We start from the raw sequence: 12,544 nt of genomic DNA, 5'->3' as shown, positions 1-12,544 counted from the left end.
TCACGTTCAATCTTATTTTTTTAAAAATGCTAAATATTACAAAAATATCAAAGTTAAGTATACTCTAAGAAGACCAACTTCAAGCTCTTAGGCGTGAGTTTACAAAAGCTCAAAACTATATAAAAATCTTAAATTGTCTTTCCAAGGCATGGAGCAAAAAACCATAATATAAACCTTACTTAAGAGATGGAGTCTACTACTACTCTAACCAATAATATTTTGTTTCAAGATAGGATAGTTTAGTGTGCATTTGTTTGAAAGGAAAGAAACAATGTACAAGGGAAAGTTTGTACTTTGTTTTGTCGGATGCACATCTCTCTACTTTAATTCAAAAGAATTTCTTCTATTTCTGTCTTATTTATTTTTCTCCTGTAAACCAAATACACCCTTAACTTTATCCTTAAAAAAAGTTGTCTTTTAAAATTATATAAAATCTTAAGAGCCATGCTATATGGTACGAAGGGAGGGGAGTGAAATGCACGAAATTGCTTGGTATAACTTCATAATTAAAAGGGCTAACATATTGTTGTTTATGATATGTAATTATTTCTTAAAAAAATTAATTAAAATTTATCAAATAACTATTTTATCAAATGTCTATAATCAGGAGGTGGATGCATTACCAAAATGAGCCAAGGCTTTTCTTAACCATTCAAACTACTCACTAGTGTCCTGGAATGAGTCGAGACTTTTCTTAATGGTTTTTTCTAACTACTAATTAAATTTCAATTTAAAAATGAGCCAAGGTTTTTTAAAATTGTCCTCATTTAAAATTTAATATATAAATTTCAATTTTCTCACAATTTATCTAATATTTAGCATTTTAAAAAAAATTAAGATTGACTGTTACGAATCAAGTTGATCCGTAAGCTTCTTTCGAGTGTACACCTTCCAATTTTTAAAGTTTGTTGTGTACACTCGCATCACGCCTAATAGGCATTGCTACATCTACACATGCGTGTCAGGTGGGAGAGGAAGGTGTTGTGAAGTTGTCTCACACTCCCATCTCAGTAGCTTTTGGATTGAGAAAATACAAAAAAAAAAAAAAAAATAACAACCACTAGATTCGGACCCAACTACCTATTGATGCATAAACTAGCTTCACCACTATGCCAAAATATATTAGTTGATAGATACTTAACTAATTTTAATATATATTCTCTATACAATTGTTTATTTGCACCACGTTAACATAGAGGGAATTTCTATATATAATATGCTTGTAAGATATATGTTTTTTTGGTAGGGGTGACAAAATAGGTTGACTCACCCTGCCCCGCCAAAAAATGGGCCAACCCATCTCGCCCTGCATTTCATATATAGGTTCAAAGTGTCAATACATCTCGCTTTTGTCGGGTTGACTCGTCAAAATTAAAATATTAAGAAAAAAAATTAAAAAATATATTTAATTAATTTTATCTTTTATAAATATTAAATAATAAATACTTACTAAAAAAATTGAATGTATTACCTTAAATTTTGAATAACAATTTATTTAAACAAAAAATAAACTAATTAAAAATTAATAAATACATGTATAACATACCAAAATAAATACTAAATTATTTTTTTTAATAAAAAAAGGGTTGGTGGGTTGGCCTGCCCTGCTTTTCTCTCAACCCATTTTTAGCAGGCTAAAATGGGGCAGGTTGACGGGTTGAAAATCCAACTTGTCCGACCAGAAAAATGGATTGGTCTGACAGGTCCAACCTGTTTTGCTACTGGTATTTTTTGGGTACATTTAAACTTCTTCTTTTTTAACAATATATAATACATATCCTAATTCTAATATGCTAAATTGCTATTATTTTTTAAATTTGGAGTATGAAATAATTAAAATATGTTAATTATATCATATTTTAATATATAAAGAGTCAAATTAGTTCAACTAGTGACCCACTAATCCAATGTCTCTACTGGTTTGATAATCGGTTTGATTTTTAAAACACTAATTCTAGATGATTTGGGGATGGATGCAATTCTAGTGGGTATAAAATACACCATATACACTAGTTTGAATTTCTTTGTATCATTGGTTATTAAGTATTTGTATCAACTGTGATATAAATACAAAATAACCTTTGGTTAACATATGTATTATATTTTTTGTTTTGGTAATTTTGGTTCCTTTATATTAATGAATTTTGTTGATTTAAAAAAATATTGGTGGTGGTGACAGTGTCAACAATGATAGTGGTGGCGATGACAATTGTTGCAAATGTAGTTAGTGTGTGTTTATTGAAACTAAAATTATTTCGAAAAATATTTTTTTCTTGATTTTGAAAATGAATGTAAGTGTTTTCAATGTCAATTAAAAACTATTTTAATTCCACTTTAGACAAACTCATGTAAAAAATTGCATTTTGAAACCAAAAATAAAAAAGTGTAATCACCCCAAACGACTCTTACATTTTGTTAGGTAGGAAGGAAGAAAATAATAAAAAATGGGGTGAATGGAAATGGGAAAGGTGAGTGAGAATGACTGAAAAATAGAGTAGAAATAAAAGTGTTTAGTTTAAGAGAAATAAAAAAGAATGAAATAAAAATAGAAAGAGTTTAATTGACATACACTCACATTGTAAAATAGTTTTACACGATCATTCGATCATAATTCACCGTCAGTGTGACTTTTAAGGTAATTAATGTAAAATTTAACAAATTTACCATACATAATGATTTGTGATTAAATGATAGTGTAAAATTATTTTACCTTATCGGTGCATAACTTTTTTTTTCTCAAATATAAAAGACTTAAATATATTTTTAATCACTACTATATGGGGTGAGTTTTTTTTTTTTTTTTTGTCTCTCAAATTTAAAATTGATCTTTTTTGTCCCAAAATAGGTTGAAGTTTTCTCTTACATGAAAAATGAATTACAAGTTGTTTACATGACAACCCACTTGATGTAATAAAAACTTGAGAGAATAAAAATATATTTAACCTATGAGAAATAAAATGAAAATAACTAAGGGATCTATGGTTTTAGAAAGTGTTTTCTATTTTTTATTTCAGTTTTCAAATAACATTGCATCTTAAGTCTCAAACAAAACAAATATAAATATAATTAGTACCACTTATCTTTAAAAAATAACAAATAACAACAACAGTTTCATGACCTATGGCTATTTTCTCACATTTTTTGAAATAATTTCTCGAACATGTATCATTTTTGATAACTTGATTAGCATCCATTTTAATACCTTCTTGGTCTATCCTTAAACCTTGTTGATCCATAACTAACTCTTCTCAGTTATAATGATAAAAAAATGTATCTTTATTATGCTGCATTATTATAAAATTATGTATAGTTCAACAGGAAATATGAATTACTCTTTCTTTTCTAAGAAGATAATTTGACATCAACTTTAAACTTGGAAACCTTGTTTTTAATACTCCAAAACATCTTCCAATGACATCCCTCAATCAAGAAGGTCTATGATAGAATAACTCTTGTTTACCTCGTGGCCATCTTCGATCACAAAAAACAAGCATATGATATGTGTCTACGATATGGGGTGAGATAACTAGGAATATTTAAAAATTCAGAGTAAATTAGATCAAATTGATTTATAAAATAAACAATGCCCTTATTCAATAACTCAAAAAGGTTAAACGAAGAAAGATTAATATTAAAAAAAACCTCTACGGGATTTTGGAAAATTATTTTAAGGAGTTATAGCATGTAAAAACACTCTAACATCATTTGTTGTCCCTTACCAGCAGCCATAATTAACAAATATGAATAACATATCAAAATCACATAAGACCAAAACATTTTTGTGTTTATATGATTTTTCTTACGTGAAAAACAGTCTGTTTAGAAGCATAAATATAAGCAGATGCATGTATATAATCTATAGCACCAATTTAATTCTACATATACAACATGGCATGGTTAGTATAGTATGAAAAAAATGTGAGTATTCTAAATACATGAATTGAAAAATTACCTTAAAATAAGGATGATAGTTTTTGGTTGTTTACAATATAAGGATGCTGAGTTGTCTAACTCATATGGAAAATAATTGTCATGCCTAACTTGCAAAATTTTATTCGAACAATTTTAAATTATTTGCCTATAGTTTCTAATAAGTGTTGAAATCGTTCCACAGCTCAATTACGCAAGTTATGACACATTATGATTAACAACATTATAATTGCTTCCTATGTGCTAACTTTTTTCTCTCAAATTTCCGACATTCCTTAAAGTTTTCACAATAATTCATAAACATGTCCATCATTCAAAAATTCCCTAACATCTAGTGACCAACCAAGATAAAGAAAAAAGTGGTGACACAAGAGTAGGTCCCGAGAGAAATTAAAAAAAAAATAAAAAATAGAGACTGTGATGTGAAACGAAAAGAAAGAAAAAATAATTCTAAAATTCCCATAACATCTAGCTTTGTGATCAACCAAGATAAAAAAAAGTGATGACAAAAGAGTAGGTCACAAGAGAAATTAAAACATTTTTTTTTTTAGAAACTGCGATGTAAAACGAAAAAAAAAGAAGACAATTTACAATTGAAGTGAGCATGCTTTCATATAGTTCATTTCTATTATTTTTTCAAAAATAGTGAAAACAAGATATATATTTTTTGTTTTCAAAATTAAGTTATTTTTTAAAATATATTTTCAAATTTTCAACGAAACATATTTTCACCATTTTATTTCTCTCCTCTCATTTCTCCTCTACCAAACATTCTCGCATTCTTATTTTTCACTTTTTACTTTTCTTTTCTTTCGCCGTAAAAAAGGATAAATAATATGAACTCAACTAAAAAAAACAAGTTCTTACTTGATTTACGAAATCATTTTCCTAGTCTATGTGGGAAAGGCAAAAAGCAGAGGTCAAGAGCAGTTTTACGCTAATGCCCACAAGTTTTGGAAAGTAACTTGTCGTTTTCCAATTTCAGGGGTTTGGAGCCGAGAGGAACATGTCCAAGGGCATTTAAGTAACAAGGAGTAAACTCCGCTCACAGATACAAAGGTCCTTTCCTTATCCTATTCAATTCGTGTTCGTTCGTTGTTACCAATACCAGCAAGTTATAGAAAGTGTTTACTCAGTATTTGAAAAGAGGTTCTGAATGGCACACCCTCTGAGTTTTGCTCCTATTTGTTCCTTCAAATCCTCGTCCACACCAGGTAGCTAACTTTTTTGTTCACACCTCTTTGATTTTGCAGCACTTTTTTTTTTTTTTTTATTAATGAAGAAAAGGAAAGAGCAAAATTACAAGCGTAAAAAACTGTGCCAAATGCATCAGCATCGGGGCAACGTTCGATTTTGCAGCACTTAACTCGATGTGATTTTTCTTTTATAGGGGCACTTACAGTTACCGGTAATTCAGTTGTTTCGGCTTTTATTAGGATAAACGAAGCATGTCACGATTCTAAAGCTCGAAACTTTCAATCTTTGAAGGTTAAGGTGAGGCTGATTTTGGTGTCCCATTTGAAATAACATGCTTCTTCTTGGTATCAAGTTGTTTTGTCAAGACTCAAAAGTGTGGTGAAAAACTCGTGTATGTTGAATTGAAAGTTGAAACCCTCTCTGATGTTGATTTAATGCAGGCTGCGGATGATAATCCAAGCACCAAAACAAAGAGTATTGTTTGTTCTGATTGTGAGGGAAATGGTAAGTGTAAAAATGTAGACTTTAAGTACATTCGTTTCATGGTCTTTTTCTTGTTCTTTCTTTATACGTGGGTTTAATTTTGATACCTTTATGACATGACATGCAGCAACTGCTTATTGATTAATGCTTCTTTGTCTTATTGAGAAGTTTTAGACCTTTTTCCTTTAAAATTGTCATGCCACTAGGTAGTGAAGGCAATGTCTTAAAATTCTATTCACCTGATAACTTACTGCTTAAGTAGATTTTGTACTGATATCACCTTATGATATAGTGACAAAATGATGCTTCATCCAGTGAAAACTTGGTACATTTGTTAGTTACTCATCTATTAGTATTTGTGTCTTATTCTCCATTAGATAAGTGAAGTGAAGTGGATAGCCTAGATTTGCATTGGTGCATTGTCAGTTAGATACTGCCGATGATAGGTCTCTAATTGGGGTGTGTATTTGTAATACCAATAACTCTTGAGGATGGACTATTAAGGTTTTCTCCTTCCATTTGAAATCTCAGCATTCGACTCACTTAGCTATCTTTCTTCTCAACTGCAAGGTGCAATATTATGCACTCAATGCAAAGGTACTGGAGTTAATTCTGTAGATCACTTCAACGGACAATTTAAAGCTGGTGGATTATGTTGGCTATGCAGGTATGTGACTGTGCTGTTTTATGTGTTGTACGGCATATCAACTTCTCAATATAGTGTTGCTACCACACCATGCTTTCTGTTAAAGAACATATAGGAATATAGCTCCGGACTGAAATCTAAATATACTCTTTGGGTTTAAAAGAATACATGAAGTATGTAAGATCATCCGTATCATTATCATGCCCATGGTCCACACACTTCAAAATTGTTTTCCTCCCTGTCAGTGAGCAAATAACAGTAATTTTTCAAGGTAAAAACCAATTGAGATGCATAATGGCTGGGTACTAGCTAATTTGTTCACCAGAATTTGGTGTTAATGATGCTAGATTCCAATTGTCATAATTAGATTTTAGAAAGAGTTCGAATAAAAGACAGAAACAACATATGAAAAATGTACTAGTCAAGATTGTTTCAATTACACAAGCACACCTTCTCAAAAAAATTACACAAGCACACCTTCTCAAAAAAATTACACAAGCACATGATCATTACCTATATCTTTGCATGCACGATATATCTGTATGTACATTAATGGTAAAGGTACATCCTTGCAGCCATTTGATAGAATTGGACCAGAATAGGGGAAATCGTTTTATTCGAATTAGAATGCTACAACTCAAGGATTACACACTTTGATGGATTGGAGGTCTCATCACCCTCCTATTCTCTCCAAATTTCTGTTCAACCCCTCCCAAAGCTATTTATAGCCTCTTATCTAACTACAATTGGTTATAACTAACAAATAGTTATCTGAACTGTCCTACAACTGACAGCTCCCTAACTCTTCCTAGGGTATTTTCTAACATACACCTTTCCCCATCTATTTCCCCCTCTATCAATACCCTCCCCTTCAAGATGGACCTTGTCCTCAAGGTCAAATTGAGGAAAAACAGTTTGTACTTCATCAGCAAGTTCCCAGCTATCTTCATGGTGGGGTAAATCTTGCCATTTGATAAGAACCTTCTCTCTACCATCTTTTGAAATTCTGCTCTGCATGACCTTCTCTGGTTGGACTTGTAGTTCCCAATTTTCATTCAGGTCTGTTGGTAATGGTTGAGGGGAACAAGTGGGCTTCACTGCTTTCTTGAGCAGGGATATATGAAACACCGAATGTATCTTGGCTCCCTCTGGAAGTTCCAGTTTATAAGCGACCTCCCCAATTCTTTGTATCACCTTGTAGGGTCCATAAAATCGTGGACTCAGCTTCTCATTTGGCTTTCTTGCTAGAGACTTCATTCTATAAGGTTGTAGTTTCAGAAAGACCCATTCTCCTGCCTGCAGTATTAGCTCCCTTCTATGCTTGTTTGCAGATCTTCTCATCTAATCTTGAGCCTTGAGCAGATTGTTCCTCAGTTCCTGTAATAATTCATCCCTGTCCTTACTCAATTGATTTACCTCTTCCAATTTGGAAGGAATTTAGCTCATTTAACTAACACTGGAAGTTCCTGTCCATACAAAGCTTTAAAAGGAGACATCTTGGCAGAGATATTGAAATTTGTATTGAACCAGAATTCAGCCCAGGCCAAGTGGTTAGGCCACTGTTTTGGTTTGGTTCCAGTTAAACACCTCAAATACGCTTCTAAGCATCGATTAGCTACTTCCGTCTACCCATCTGTTTGAGGATGATAGGCAGTACTCATCTTCAATTGAGTGCCTGCTTTCTTGAACAACTCCTTCCAAAAGAGGCACATAAAAATTTTGTCTCTGCCAAATACTATTGAGGCAGGGAACCCATGCAGTCTCACCACTTCCTTAATGAATAACTCAGCTATTTCCTTAGCTGGATAAGGATGACTTAATGCAAAAAAATGAGCATACTTAGTCAGCCTATCCACTACCACTAAGATAATGTCTTTCCCTGGAGCCTTTGGTAAACCTCCAATGAAATCCATTGAGATATCAGTCCATACCATAGTTGGAATAGGTAGGGGATGCAACAACCTTGCAGGAGCTAATTGGTCTTATTTCTCTGACAGATTTCACATGCAGCAACATAGTCCCTTATAGTTTTCTTCATTCCTTGCCAAAACACCTCATTAGCCACCCTCTTGAAGGTTCTAAAAAACCTTGAATGTCCTCCCAAAGGGGAATCATGCAATTCTTTCAAAAGTAGATGGATTCTAGTGGAATTTCTTGACAAAACTAGTCTATACTTGATGTATAGTTTACCTCCATGAATGGTATATCCAGGCTTCTCTTCTGTTTTAGTTAGGATCCCTTGATAAATTCCATATAATTGAGGATCAACTTGTATTTCTTCCTCCCAATCAGCCCATTCCTCCTCTTGCACCAACGAAATTGTTGAAAATGAAAACTGTCTGGATAGTGCATCAACCACTATATTCTCCTTGCTTGGTCTGTACTGAATATCAAAATCATAACCAATCAGTTTAATAGCCCACTTGGACTGTTCTTCCCTCATAAGCCTCTGCTCATTTAGGAACTTCAAACTCCTTTGATCAGTTCTAATTAAAAATTTCTTACCTAGCAGATAATGCCTCCATTTCTTCACTGCTAACACCATTGTCATCAATTCCCTCTCATATACTGACTTGAGCTGAGCCCTGTCTGATAGAGCCTTGCTCCAAAAAGCTAAAGGTTTCTCTTCCTGCAATAAAACTGCCCCTAGTCCAGTTCCTGATGCATCAATTTCCAAGATAAAACTTTTAGAAAAATCTGGTAGTGCCAAAATAGGAAGCTTCCTCATTGCTGCCTTAAGCTCTTCAAAGGCATGAGTAACTTCTTCCCTCCAATGGAATGCATCCTTCTTGAGCAGTGCATTCAAGGGCTGTGAAATTTTTCCATAATCCTTCACAAATCTCCTGTAATACCTTGTTAACCCCAGAAATCATCTTAATCCTTTAGGATTCTTAGGTCTAGGCCACTCAGCCATTGCTGCCAATTTACTAGGGTCAGCTTCCTCACCTTTTCCTGAAATGATATGCCCCAAATATTCCAAAGAATTCTGACCAAAATTGCATTTTTTCTTGTTCACCTTTAATTCATGTTGCTGCAGAACTTGTAAGATTGCCTTCAAATGCTTGTGGTGGTCCTCAAGGCTACTACTATATACAAGTATATCAACAAAAAATACTAATGCAAATTGCCTTAACAAGGGTCAAAACATCTCATTTATAAGTGCCTGAAAGGTGGATGATGCATTAGTCAACCTAAAAGGCATGACAAAGAATTCATAATGACCCCTATGAATTCTGAAAGAGCTGTTTTCTGGATATCCTCTTCCTTCATTTGAATTTCCTCTATAATTGGGATATTGAACTTATCTGGCACAACAATTTTGTTAAGTGTCCTATAGTCGACACAGAATCTCCAACTCCCATCTTTTTTCTTTACTAAAATAACTGGACTAGCATGTGGACTATTACTAGTTCTAATAATTTCAGCAGTTAACATATCTCTTACCATCTTTTCAATTTCATCCTTCTGATAATGTGGGTATTTGTAGGGCCTTAAGTTGGGGCTCTTGGTTCCCTCTTGGATAGTTATAGCATGATCTCTTTCCCGATGTGGTGGTAGTCCTTGAGGTTCCTGAAAAACTTGTTCAAACTGTGTCAGCAGCTGTACCACCAGGTCAGGAACTGCTTCCTGACCCTCTTCTCCTTCCACCCTTTTTAATTCCACCATAAACCCATGGCCAGACTCCAGCATGGTCCCTTTGATCATTTGCATGCTAATGACAGCTTTGATCAACTCTGGTTCAGCTCTCAATAGGACTTTCCTATTCTGCACTGGCACTATTGATGTCAATTTCTCAAATGGCCCCCAATCCAGCCAGCCATTCCATTCCTAACACCAAATCCACACCACCCAATTCAAACAAGTAACAATTCTATGTGAATTGTAAATCTTGCAATTCAATAGGCAAGGATCTACACACTCCTTGACACCTAACCTTGTGTCCATCTCCTACTTCTATAGAATATGGGCATGTAGGGGTTACCTCCAATCTTAGCTCCTCAACTAACATCAGCGATATGAAGTTATGAGTGGCTCCACAGTCAATTAGCACAATCACCTTTTTATTCTTAATTTTTCCCCACAATTTAAGAGATTTTCGGGTGGTAAAACCTCCAATACTATGCAGGGATAATTGGTGAAACTCCCCTATCTCTTCTCCTATGCCTTGCCTCCCATAATTCTTACCTTGGATCCCAACATGACGATTGTTGCGACACCTTTCCTGAAACATCATATGGACTAACCGGGACTCAAAGTTTTCATCTAAACTATAACTCCATCTCCAACAGAGAACCAAGTCAATTGTGCTTCGTCCTCTGGTTGCAAGTGTGGATCCTTCTCATCAAAGGTCATGCTACATTTGTGAAATGAAAGGGAATTGAAGTCCATTGTATCTAGACATAGAAGGCATGAAGGTCATCAAAGGTCTTTTGCTTTCCTTAGAACCCAAACAGTTTTCCCAATTATTCTTGTTTTTCATTTGCCAATAATTACAGGAATGCCATTCATTATTCTCAGATGTTCTCTGTGCTTTTTCATTAATGTTTTTAGAACTGAAAGTCATCAAACAGAACTAAAAAACCTAATTATGCTCTCAATTTTAGGTTCTAAAAGCAGAAAAATGAAATTTGTTTTTAAAAGCACATCCCATTCCCATGAAACAAATATGATTTTTGTTAAGACCAAAAGCAACTTCTAATTATTTTCTGCTTTGACCTTTGCATTTTAGTTTGTTTTTCTTTCTATAGTTTATGCAGTTACCACACCCAGTTATTTTCATGACATGTTTTAGTTTGTTTCTTTAAACCGCCTTAATTCTGGATGTGGAAAAGTTGGTGATGAGGATTCAGCGGTCTTCACCTGCTTCTTTGTAGTTCATAGGTTGAACTGCATAACTTGCTTAGACAGTCGTAAAGAGAGTTAGAATGAGAGTCACAGAAAGTGTTGCTATCTCATGTTACAAAATATAGAAATTATTGTGTCATACGATTCAAGTAGTTGCAAGCATTTCTAGCATGATTTACTTCTAGTAGTTGTGTGATTGGACTCCATCATTCCTTTGAACTTGAAAAATCTTAGGGGGCTTTTCAAGTCTCTATTTGGTTTGGCTACAATCTAATTCCTATCCTATGCAACATACATATGTATGTTTCTTGCAGGGGAAAGAGGGACATATTGTGTGGAAGTTGTAATGGAGCTGGCTTTATTGGTGGATTCATGAGCACATTTGATGATTAGAAAATTGCCCAGATTGGATATTTTGAGAATTGTTAATCGTTACAGCTAAAGAAAGAGAAAAGGAGTGTGTGGGACTACGTAGCAACATGCATGTTCCTCTGTTGTTCTTTTGTTTTGAGTAATTAATCCAGTTTTTTCAGTAAATGTAAGATTTTCTTTCATTCGTTATTGTTCCATGATTTTGACGTGGTCCAGGGGATTGTATTTTGAATAAATTAAGCAATGATAGGAGAAATCTGGTTAAAACTATCGGCCAGGGGAAAAGTGTAAACCCTAAATTTATACTTGAGAAATTTTGCAGTGTATATATTAGTCTAAAATGAAAAAAAAAATGTACCTATGCCTTTGGCATTGCTTTTAAATTAGTTTTTAAATAAAAATTAAAAAATTTATTTGACCAACTTAGACTTATTTGGTAAAATAATTTATTTGAGTAGTTTGTAACATTTTTCAAAGCACTATTTTATGTAACATCTGAGCTTGTAAGGGTTTTTATTTTTTATTTTAAATAAATTATCCTTACTATCTTACCAATTATCATAGTTTTTTTTTAATATCTTTTTCTCATTTTATGCTAGTAATTTGTTTTAACAACTAGTTTTACCAAATATTTGTAACAATTTGTAACTAACTTTTTAGTTTGTAGTTAACATTTTTATTGGTTTATTGAACACAAGATAAATGTTGAAAGATGAATCCTAGTGACACTGATTTTTTTCAACATTGTTTCTATGATTAATTAAAATTTATCAAAAATCATCAAAAGTGGATCTCATTTCTGAATTGTTAGCATTTCTCATGTTAAAAAATATAGAAATTATTGTCTCATACAATTCAAGTATTTACAAATATAGAAATAATTTTGTGTTATACAATTCAAGTATTTAGGAGAATTGATTTGTTAAATATAAGTCTTTTTTACTAATAATGTATTTGGATTTGTGTTTTCCAATCACATTCAACACTAAATTCACCTAAATGTTGAAACTATAAAACACGCTTAAGGATGTAGATTCACATTGTCATGATGTTGATCCAAATACATTGATA

The 12,544-nt window shown here is 33.1% G+C and overlaps 1 protein-coding gene across 1 annotated transcript; it reads left to right on the top strand.

Moving 5' to 3' along the window:
• The first annotated feature begins 4,943 nt into the window (after nucleotides 1-4,943).
• LOC100808293 (protein BUNDLE SHEATH DEFECTIVE 2, chloroplastic) lies at nucleotides 4,944-11,740 on the top strand. Its single transcript, XM_003527136.5, has 5 exons — nucleotides 4,944-5,144; nucleotides 5,321-5,424; nucleotides 5,568-5,631; nucleotides 6,181-6,277; nucleotides 11,416-11,740. Exons 1-5 carry the CDS (start codon nucleotides 5,087-5,089, stop codon nucleotides 11,492-11,494), a joined length of 402 nt encoding a protein of 133 aa, XP_003527184.1. The 5' UTR covers nucleotides 4,944-5,086; the 3' UTR covers nucleotides 11,495-11,740.
• The last annotated feature ends 804 nt before the right edge of the window (nucleotides 11,741-12,544 follow it).

Source organism: Glycine max, chromosome 6, assembly GCF_000004515.6.
Source record: "Glycine max cultivar Williams 82 chromosome 6, Glycine_max_v4.0, whole genome shotgun sequence".
Taxonomy (NCBI): domain Eukaryota; kingdom Viridiplantae; phylum Streptophyta; class Magnoliopsida; order Fabales; family Fabaceae; genus Glycine; species Glycine max.
Note: the sequence above shows the minus strand (reverse complement) of the source record. Positions and strands in the feature narration are given on the sequence as shown.

What these genes read in the sequence shown, in the direction of transcription:
- LOC100808293 (XM_003527136.5), top strand. Translation starts at nt 5,087, where the DNA reads ATGGCACACCCTCTGAGTTTTGCTCCTATTTGTTCCTTCAAATCCTCG. An exon ending in CAAATCCTCGTCCACACCAG is followed by an intron (nt 5,145 to 5,320) that starts GTAGCTAACTTT and finishes TTTCTTTTATAG; the next exon opens with GGGCACTTACAGTTACCGGT. An exon ending in GGATTATGTTGGCTATGCAG is followed by an intron (nt 6,278 to 11,415) that starts GTATGTGACTGT and finishes TGTTTCTTGCAG; the next exon opens with GGGAAAGAGGGACATATTGT.